At 30.1% G+C, this 11920-nt stretch overlaps 1 protein-coding gene across 1 annotated transcript; it reads right to left on the reverse strand.

Annotated features, from left to right (window-relative positions):
• Positions 1–7528: 7528 nt before the first annotated feature.
• Positions 7529–8554, reverse strand: TRIADDRAFT_29004 (uncharacterized protein; the record flags this gene model as incomplete). Its single annotated transcript, XM_002115345.1, has 1 exon — positions 7529–8554. One exon carries the CDS (start codon positions 8552–8554, stop codon positions 7529–7531), a length of 1026 nt encoding a protein of 341 aa, XP_002115381.1.
• Positions 8555–11920: the final 3366 nt, after the last annotated feature.

Below are 11920 nucleotides of genomic sequence, written 5' to 3' on the forward strand. Positions count from 1 at the left end.
GCTTTCATTTCTGAAGGTCATTGCCGTTAAATTAAATAGCGAATAGGATTATAGACCACTCGAAGCATGCCTTATAAATGTATTGATAATAAATGGAAGGTACAGCCTGTATTCTCGCCTTGATAATTAATTTGATAGCAAGATCACACCAGCTGTTACGCTTATTCTGTATTAATCATGCATAGAAATTTTGAGCTATTATAAAATTACTTTAGCGATACCAAAAAAATCCATGATTATCAATCTATTTGTCTGCTATTCCAATCATGGAAGTCCTATTAATAGAAAATTTTAGCTCAGTCAATAAACTAGATTCTAATATCAAATCAGAAAAAAATATCAGGAGAGCAAATGATAGCAAATAAGATTTAGTTTAATAAAAGTATTAAAATGGATAGGTGAGATTCATAAATAAAGAAAAGGTAGCTAGAATTTTTAATTGAAAACCTTTGTTAATATTTGTATTTTAGTATTTCCCTGTAGTAAGACTGTTTTGTTTAGTCTGCTTATAATGTGACAGTAGATCGGTGTAAAAGATGGAAGAAGTAGCTATACTATAAAGGGAATTACAGTTGAAATAATGTAATAAAATTTTGTACAGCACCACCTGATGTAGATTAAGTAAGATCAATCGTTTGAACTATTACTGATTGGATTATGTTTAAAGTATGATCGAACATACTGTAAATCTAAGGTCAATTGTTAATATTGCTCTAACGATGTAGTTCTACTATATAGACATGCTTTATCTTCGGTAAAATTACTTTTTGTCGCTTATGTGTCGGCTTTGCAACTTAAAAATTTCACTAGATGATGTTCTAGTTTCTTATCGATAACGGATAGCTTAAAATGATAAGATTCAGGAATACTATAGAAGTATTTAAAATTTTTGCAAACCTTCTTAATCCTTTCACTACCTATAAATCGTCACATGTATGCGGATAATTTTGTTGCAGTGCCCATCTTGGCTTTAATTAATTACAGGAATAATTTTAAACTTGGTTGGCTGAATTGGACTTATAGACGATGTTCTAGCTCTTATCGAAAACAGATAGATTAAAATGATGAGATTCAGGATTATTACAGCAGTTGTCAAAATTGTTGTAAGTATTCTTAGTTATTCCACTACCTATAGCTTGTCCTATGTTTGCGAATAATTCTGCCGGAATATCTGTCTTTGCAAAATAGCACTTAAGTGAAAACAAGAAGATAATGAAGTCAATACAGTATCGTTTGTAGATCATTTATTTCGATACAGTTACTTAGCCTACGCCATTTGTATTATCCTATTTTCTTCATTTACAGAATTTATGATCATGTCGAGAATTCTAAATCTGAGCAGGTGAAATTTCCACTTTCAAATTCCTTTTACTTTATTCAATCGCTCTGTATGCCAATTATTTTACGCTATTTTTCCTTTGATGTATTGCAAGCCTGATTTTTCTTGATACCTTTATTAAATTGTAGTCACTTAGTGCATTTTAATTTTACGACATGCAAATCCATGTTCTAGCCGCTCCTGAATGAAGATATACTTCATTCAATGAGGTATAAAGTGCTTTTTTTATATCAATTCAACCCGTTATAGTTAGTAATAAAAAGTAATAAAGTATTACTATAATCGATATCAACATTTCATTTATCTCAGTCTAGATGATGCAAAGTAGAAAATGCTAGCCTTAACCACCCGCATGCAATTGAAGATAGCTCTGCTATCAACTAATTATTACCACTAATTGGTAGGACTAAACAATCGGTAATGATAATTGTAACTGATGAATTACCAAGAGAACGATAATAATTAAAGATTGATTTTATTTCTTTTAAAACAAATTTTTTACATTTCATTAATTAATAATCACTAGGCCAGTGTTACCTCTTGTGCTGTATTTTTAGCAGTTTATTGATCTGAAATAAAAGACCAGCTGTACATAACCTAGGCTTTAATAATATGAACTAGCTAGCAATATCCGAATGAATTTTTGAATGGAGCTATTACTTTGTATTAAGTAGTATGAAAGCACTGTAGTGCACGAGTGAGTACCGATTTATTGCCTAAGCTTATACGCTCGTATATCAGCTAATTCGTTGTAGTCATCCGGAGTTCTTGACTAGATCTTGTTGTAGGTACTCCATATTACAGTTTAAGATTTCATTATAAATAAAGTTTAGTTTAATTTGGTTTTATCAATCCAGTTAGTTAGATTATTATGGATCTCAGCAAATTGATTTTATGACAATCGGTAATTATGAACACTTTGATGCAATGAGAATATGACGTGGTAACAGTTTAAAACTTGCACCATGTTGGTTAATCAATTTATTCATAAATAGAGATGAGAGATCTTATCTTTTCGCATTCCATCACACCTATTCAAATTATATGTCGCCACCGATACTAGTCAAGACTAGACATAGTTGTGAAGAAATAAAGCCGATCTTGCTGCCACATTGATTAATTAGTATAAATGGCTTGTGAAATTACTTTTATGGCTACTGGTGATATCATTATGCTATATTCAATAGATTATACGGCGTATAGTTTGTGCTTACACAGGAATTTGACATGTGATCGCATTGGCAAAATTATTCTATATCCTGCTTCTGCATTAGCTTAATTGTTAGCAATGCTATTGAATAGTATGTTTGAGATATTTTATATTCTCCTACAATCACATTGCCATGGCAGGATTGTAAATAATCTTTGATAAATAAAAGATTTGTCTGCTTTGATACCTTTATAATATTTGTATCTATAAATTTTCTATAAGTACAGACATGAGATATATCATAGCTAATGTAAAAATTGATATAAACAATGATTTTTTTATGATACTGCATAATGGGCTAATATTTTATTCTACATATAGTCTATAATTTAATTAATTTACAAATAACTATATGCATATATGTGTACCGTGTGAATCTTGAAGCAATCAATGACGGACTAGAATAATGAATTGGAGTGATATGCACTACAGGCTCATGTAATAAAGTTCTCTACAGTTTATCGTTAAAGTAATGAATTTTCAGTGAGTTTTTAATTTCCTTTTATACGTTCAATAATTGCAATACTTACGTTTTTTTCTTTGACTTTACCGTTGACAGGGGGAATAAGATAGACAACTGTAACTGATGATATATTGAAATATAGCACTATCTTCAATAAATGGTTCATATTGTCAGGGTGTTAGGTCGCTGTGAAATATAAATTTATTGTATTGATTGCTATAGTTTGTTATTAGGATTACAGACCAGTTCAGCTATTCATTGTAAGTAGAAATAAATATGATTCTGTTAATCTTAGAAATAACTATAACCTTTACGTTATACCGCTATGGTAAAATGTACTGCAGATATTTCTGTGGTCTACTTGTATCTTAATCAGTAGTGAACTAATTATTGAAATCAGTTCTCCGTGATAAATATATATTTTGCTCAAGTTTACTGCAGAGACCACATAGACTATCTCCTTAGGCATAAACGGTAAATTTATCGAACTCACTTTATTGCCCGTACACTAAACTTAAATACCATTCCATGTATTCTTATACAACATTACTCGTGCAAGCTATGAAATAACAGTGACATCATCCGAGGTTGATAGCATGTTACTATATCTAAATTAAAGAGTCTACTTTTACTACATAGAACTAATTAATAAATAGATTATATCATAAGCATACACTCCAATTACCACCAAAATACGTAGGTATTGATCTCTAAAATGATGCACGATTACATAGACTAAACATGGCAAAACGCAAAGGTTTCAGTTATTTCTAACGTAAGCAGGATAATTTATATTTTCTACTTATAAACACTGTAGAGTAATACAAGCTGGTATATAACCCTATTGACAAGTTATCTATTGTATAAAATCAGTACAATATATTTACAGTACTGTTATATTCTACGATGATCTAATGTAAGCTAATGCATAATTGTAGAATAGATCACTGCTTAATTTATCGGTATTAGGTCGTATGCTTATGATTCTACTATATTATATAAGTTTTAATAAGTATTTATGTAGTGCCAGTAGACTCTAATTTAGATATAGTAATATGCTATTAGTTACGGATGATGTGACTGTTGTTCCATGGTTTGTGCAATTAATGTTGCGTAAGAATTTATTAATAATATTTAACCTTAATACATAAATGCAATAAAGGGAGTTCAGTAATTTATCGTACAAGTGTAAGGGTTAGACGGTCTATATTATGTCTGCCGCGAGATGTAAGTAAAATAGTTTATTGTTATCATGTAGTATTAATCTTGATATTAAGTTCAAGCGAGATCCGAAATAGCTTTACGTGTATTTTGTGAAAATATATATATCTAATAAATATTGCGTAAGTTTTATTGAGATGCAGCATTGATCAGACTCCAGCGTGAGATGTTAATTTAAAGCGATGAAAGTAAATTTGATAATGATACATTGGCATGCTGTTAAACCATAGTAGGACATATGCTACTGTTTGAACTCGTGTTGAACCAATATGAGTACAATATTATTAATTGATGTATAGCATAGTATTGGGTTTTCAGAATCATTGTATATAATAACCTTTCATTACAGTCTTTATGATATAGATCGTATATTGACCTGACCGAAGAATAATTTTCACCTTAAAAATGAAGTTGGCTTTGGGTTGTCAATGGAATAATGTTAGCGATTACGCTATATATTCTAAAAAATTATAATATGAAAACATATCAGTTCAAGCTTACAGCTCTACATGTTGATATGTTAACTACAATATCTCTATCATCACGAAGGCGCTCTTGTATTCCTATTGGTTTTGCGGTTGGCAGCAGAGCAGCCTCTAGTGTGACTATATAATAATTTTTGTCCAATGATGATATCATAAACGACTTAGCTGTTAAGGATTAATTAAAATAACATCGGATTATCGCAAATAAAATTCTGATGATGATAATAACAATATGGGAAATGTATTGTATATAGGCGAACCTAAATTGGCCTAAAGCTAGAAATAACCGCTATCGTAATGAAGATGATATTATAAATAAATACATTGAACATCAGAAGTAAAAAATATAGCTTAGCATTAGTGATAAAAATTTTGTATTAAGTATTTGATATTAAGATTAGCCTATAAAGATTCAATGCTATGAAGCTATGCTAACAAGATATAGCACAGTCGTGTGTGAAAAACAATTATAGAAAGTTCAGTCTGCATGTACCGTTGATATATAGTTTATAAGACAGCTGATTGAAATTAATAAAAAGATTATTGTAATTTTAGATAAGCTAGCTTGGTATTTTTATAGGAAGATAAAGCATTCATAATCGTAGATATAGACTACTGGTGGGTTTAGATGGCCTCAATCTGTAAATAGTATGGTATAAACTTTTGTAGTCGTATAGATTTTGCGTACTTTGAAAATTGCAGACTTTAGAAATTAATATTCTATACTTAATAATTTAATTGTCATATTATATAGAGACCGTATTTCTTTATATTGATTTAGATAGTGTATACAATCAGATATTAAAAACTTGGAGTAGTTCAAGTATAGTACTTAAAATTTGAGCAGGGATAACCATTTATGTAATATGGAATATTGGTAAAAATGTTTTAAAATTATCGGCATCACTTCATACGTACATATAAGTACCCTTACTACTCCCGCTATCTCTGTATAGTGACAGGATTTGAAAAATAATTTCCATGTAGCTGATACTATTTCTGAAAATTTTGATATGTTCAATCATCGAGATAAAAAAGGGGAGATTTATTGTGGCTATATATCTAAATTAGTAATTTTTTATTCAGTAAATACCAAATATCAAAACTGTTTTGAAAGCTATTCAAAATTCACACACCTCTGCCAGCTATATGGTATAGTATTTGCCTATTTCTGATAAGAGATTAAGTGATTTCCTTTTAACCTCTTTCAATTACATTATTAATGTTTCTGGTCAAGGAGTACAAATTTATTCGTTGATTCTTCTAAGAATTTTCAGTTTTTATCGGCAAAGATATTCGGTACTATCCATTACGAGTATAATAATTTGCTAGCCCCTGGCATTTGCGCTTATGATAATAATTTTATGAAAGCTAAAACATCTTATAATCATGATCGAAATATGGAATTTATTTTATGCTATAAAATGAGATATAGGCAAATCTATACTTTGTGTCACGGCTTGAAGTCTATATTTGACGTTCGAAACTTTAAATTTTTCATTTACGCCTGGTCTTTGTAAAATAGCGGGTTCATGAACAAAGTATGTTGATACTGATAAGCTATGTACTCATACCACTGATATTTAGAGAAAAGTAAATGACTGACTGTCCTGGCTGAACAAATAACTTTACCGATGCTAGATATTAAACTAAGTAAATTCCGGTTTAAAATTGTATTTTCATTCTGTCTTATTCTATTCTATCTCAAAAATTGAATATTATGGTTAACATGTTATCAGCTAGAAAGTAAAGGTAGTAGATAGGACGAAAATATGTATTATTTGTTGTTGTAAGGAACTATATGCTTATAGTGTATTTTTAGATTTCAGTAAAGAGCTTCTTCGTAAATAGCAGTGATACTTTAAAATTTTACTTAGTAATCACAGTCTTAATTATATCATGAATGCCATAAACTGAATATTTGTATTGCTTCACAATTATGGGTGATTTTAAATTAATTCAAAATATAACACTAAAACCAGGGTTTCAGCTTTCAGTGTAACTTTTGCTTTTTCTGCGTAGCTCTATCTTCACTGCACTTCCATGAAACTACAAATTCAAGAAGAAATGACTCGATTTTAAGCGTATCAGGTTTGAATTGATTTTTATTGTCTTAAGTCATTATTCCCGTTATTTTAAAAATTAATTACCAATTATAGAATTTTCCTTCTTTTCTAGCGATATTTATAATATCACTATTACACTTTAACCGTATACGGATCTATTACTGTGTAGCTTTGTTATGCCTTCATGATGTGATTCCAAAGGTACTTGAATCTTGCCAATAGAATTGACATATGGTATATAGCAAGAAATTTATTTTAATGCCGTTTCTTTGGACTATTGCTGATTTAAAAATTGGTATACCCATATTCAGATTAACGTTGATTAGAGACTAGTGGATTAAATGTAGATCAATTTGTTTGTATATAAGTTCTACAATCTTCATATTTTAAAAGTATTATTCGTGAATGGATCAAATTAAATAGCAAGTAGCAGGTTAAATATAGATCAATCCGAGTATTCCTTCGTTACATTACTTCTCCACTGAATAATGGTCAATTCTGGTAAAATCTGTCCTGACTGTAAAGTGATTTCTTCCGCATTGATTAGCTAGAGTACTTTTCAACTAAATTAATGCTATATCATAAAATGAAAATTCTCGCAATATTTACCCAAAAGTAATGAATAACTTATTTCGTAGTACAAATTATTTTAAAATTCAACCAAATTGTCCATCTCTTAAAGAGCGGTAGTTGGGGATTTCTATTAATGTAGAAGTTTCTTTTGGTAGTACATTGTCAAGAAAATTATAAATGAGGTGAATATGGAAAACGCGATTTAGATTTTGAGGAACGTTGAGGAGTAGCGCCTACCGATATTCTCATCACTGTCGCTCTTTGTCTTCGATGATAACGATTTAGATCATGAACGAATGCTTGGATACTGCCTCGATAGGATTTATTAGCTAAACTATAAATAATTGGATTAGCTGCTGAATTGGTGAAAACTAAGGCTAAGCCTAGTTTTTCAAATCGATGGTTTTGGCTACTTTTTCCATTGATTAATCCATTTAAAATCATAACAATCGAGGGTAAATTACAGCATAAGAATGTACCAACGATAACCATAGTGGTTTTAGTCGTTTTAAATGACATTTTATCTCTTAAATTAAGTCGTCTAATAAGATGAATTCGCCTTCTGTTGCGCATTGCTTCACGATAAATCAAGACATAGGAAATAAAAACTAATAATAAGCAAATTGATGTCGATGTGTAAGTTATTGCTAAATAGATACCGTTATTGACTTTCAAATTAACGTCAATCCAGCAGATAAACAAATAATCTACATATTGGTAGGTACCTAATCCAAGATGTTGTAAATTGAATAACGGTACAGCAGACATTAATAAGGACATAATCCATGTAGCGGTGATCGCAATAACCGTTCGATTTGTTGTAACATAGCGCGGGTATTTTAATGGTTTTAGAACCGATATTAAACGATCTACAGAAATGCATACCACGGTTAAGATAGAAGCCTGTGTACATACATTAGTAATATAGGCGGAAATAGAGCAAAAGGGCTTAAAAAAAATTTGATGACCAAGAAGAATAGAAATTGCAAATGGCGGAATAGTAAATGCACCGACAATAAAATCAGACATAGCTAAATTTGTAATAAGATAGTTAGCGTTGCTATTGAGAATCTTATAACGATAGGTTAAAATAAGAACAGCCAAATTACCTATAACAGCTGTAAAGCTAGCTATAACCATTAATACAGTAATAAAGATATCAAGATGATCATTTCGTGGCAAAGTTTCATTTGACATAGTAGAGCTATTGCGTAATGGTGACATTTTTCTATTTTATGAAAGTAGTATAGATGATTATTGACTTAGGTTGTCAATTACAATAACGTTAACATACGATGATGGTATAAATGGGTAGCAAAAATGGTTTTCCAGTTCAATCCAATCCAAATTACTAATGCAAAGTCTAAATAGAGACGTTTATGTATAAAAGGCAATTATTTTTGCTTCAATCTGCTCGTAGAATTTGTTCTTGGAAGAAATCAATTCATGGAAGATGATTATTATAATACCATAGAGAGTTGGAAAAACGTTGTTCTCGCCGTAAAGTGATTAAAGTAAAAAGGATAGGAGAAAATAGCTAAAAACAATAATTTGCTATTGACTCACTAATCCGATTAAAATGTAGAATCTATATTAATCAAATTGGAGCGATTACAGATTTAAGCGATTTGCAAATAGAGTTTCGTAACGTCACTGATTTTAGCTGCAAAGACGAATAGCGAAAGGCGCTCTTTTTTACATGCATTTGCTATCTTGGTAAATACAGGATAAAGCTGAGCTTTTAAATCTAATAATAGTTAAACAATAATACCCTCCATTTCATAAAAACAACAAGGAAATGAAATTATATACTGATTGAAAGTTATCACTCGTGTATAATATCATTAAATATAATGTTGTTATAAACACATTCAATATTTTGAAGAGTAATAGATAATGACTTCAATTAGCAATAATTATTTCGAGTTGAATAAATCATTGTCGTATTATTCATCTTCATCGACGCGGTATTACTTTACTAAATTAATATATAAAAGTTTATGGAATTCAAATTAAGTAATTTTCGAAGGCGGAAAAAATAACAATTATTCTTTGTTCATCTCTATTAGCGTTGACTTGTAATACAGTAACATAAATCAATCTTTGCTATTTGGATTAATTAAATCTTCTCTGACGTTCTTGTTGAAATAGGGTAAATTGAAAGCCAATTAGTTATTAAGTTAACTCTATCATGCTTCAATTGGCGAAATGTTGATTAAAATTATGAAAATTATTCTATCATTCCATGTTTATGATATATAATATGGTGCTTAACTACATAGATCTTATTGGATTGAAATTATTGAATTGTTAATAATTTAAATAGCTTAGCAACGCTAGATTAATAAGGAATAATAAAGTGTAACAGATAGTTTGCCATATTAATACACAAATGAATCTGGTCGCAAAATGATCTATCAAATTTTGTCACATTATTTACAACTTTCTTCCTTAATGGACTTAATGTATATTAATAATGAATTATTCCAATTTTAATGGATTGGTGAAAATTTTTAACCGCGAATCTTTACTTCTTCATATCTGATCACTGCCACTGTGGACAGTGAAAAATTGATTGGATATAAATAGCAGACAACATAGAAAGCGGTTCTTTCCATATCAATTGATTAAAGACTACTTCACGAAGATGCCATAAGAAATCGTCGTTAATTAACATGTAATTTGATATCTTGAACTATTACCGCGAAATAAACATGTGTTGATGAGATCGACTTTTATTACCCTTTCAAAGTGAAAGGTAGTTGAATGAAGCAGTATCAAAAAATTAGGGAATAAGAGAGAGATGAGATCTTGCAGGGATTAAGAATACGAAAATAACCATATACAGTATCAACGGCATATGACGTAATCGAACTATACCCGTAGCATATACCGATAGTTTTGCTCTAGCACAATTATCATAACTTTGCCAAGTGCAATGCCGGGTAGGCCGCAAAACTATATTTTATTTTAAAGTAAAAAATCTAAGCATTATGAATCTTGTGTACTTAAATATCTTGAGTTAGTATTGGCTAGATGTAGTCGCAGTAAATGAAATTTATGCTGTAGTAGCATTGTAAAGCAAGATTCAAATTTATCGCAGGTCACGATTTATTATAAAAGGTTGGTTCAGTTTCATTTTCATAATTTAAACACCGATAATAGCAAGATAATTTTATAAATTAGCATATTAGTCCTATAAAAGTTAGCCTTGTCAACTATTACAATTACTAACTTTTACAATTGCTGTAACTATCGAGAGAATGAAGTGTACTAAAACGTTTTGAAATGGACAACCATATTGAAAGATAACTTAAAGTTAAGGCTTTTGTATCGTGCTTAATGGTAATCCTATAATTATACAATCTTGAATTGCAAACCTATATACTGTATGATTGCACACTCAAAGTAAGAAAGGTTTTAAGTAAGTATGATGATCTGGATGGATTACTACGGTCAGAAGTAAAGGTAAGGGGTACTATTTAATACTTTGTTTCGCTTCTACTAAAGTCCAATAACAAAATTTTCCGTTTTAACACAAGTTTTTGTATGGAAATTAAAAGGATAATGAGGGTAGACATTTAATATATTTACATTTTGAATGAGAATATTACAAACAAATGCTACAGTATAGAAGTAACAATTTAATTAAACTACATCAAAATTAACTCAATAATAACTGTTTAGTAGCTTCCACGTATATTTTTAATAATTCAATGCAATTAGAAATGCAAACTACCGCGTGCAATCGAGGAAGACAATAGGATAAAAGTCGAACTTATAACACTCGGGTATTTATTACGAATTTTTAGTGAATAGAAGCAAGTAATCATATCAACACTTTTCCCCGGAACTTCCTGTAGAAATGATCATTCTGTACTAAAATGGAATCATCATGGCTAGTATAGAGAGGCGTTTATGGTCTATTGTTGAACTATTTAGTGAATTACATTAATCTGTGTTCTAGATTTTCAACCATGGGCTTGAGCGAAATAAAGTTGATATATGGAGTTTTTAAGGAAGCCTTGATCTTCCTACTTACGGAATAACAACCACTTATTTCAAGAATATTCGCATATATTTATATTATATTTGCAATATGCAAGATTGTATTTATCGATATAATCTTTCAATAATTATAAGATATTCTGTTGACTTTATCAATTTTAATTAATAGCGGAAAGGATGACATAATTGAACTGATATGTCTAGAATTAAGGATTAATTAGCTAGACCATAATTAACGACCTTCTTTCTGTCTTATGGTGAAAATTGATGATTCAAGAGCTGCTTTCTATCTCTTTGAAGGTAGGTAGCAGCTATGAATTAAAAAGTATAGCAATACAAGTAGATGGGTAATTCTATGAATGCTGTGCAAGAGAAAGTCCTTGAACAAGTAGATTAAGATGTAGCTGAACATAAAGAATCATGTGCTCTTGTTCAAGACGGCGGTATAACATCCCAGTTTTTACTACTATATTTTTAATGATAAAATCTTTATTCCTTCTAATTTATGTTTCAAATTGAAATTGAAATGGTTTTAGCTCTAGCATACTGCGGTTT

Source organism: Trichoplax adhaerens, genomic scaffold (assembly GCF_000150275.1).
Source record: "Trichoplax adhaerens TRIADscaffold_10 genomic scaffold, whole genome shotgun sequence".
Lineage (NCBI taxonomy): Eukaryota > Metazoa > Placozoa > Uniplacotomia > Trichoplacea > Trichoplacidae > Trichoplax > Trichoplax adhaerens.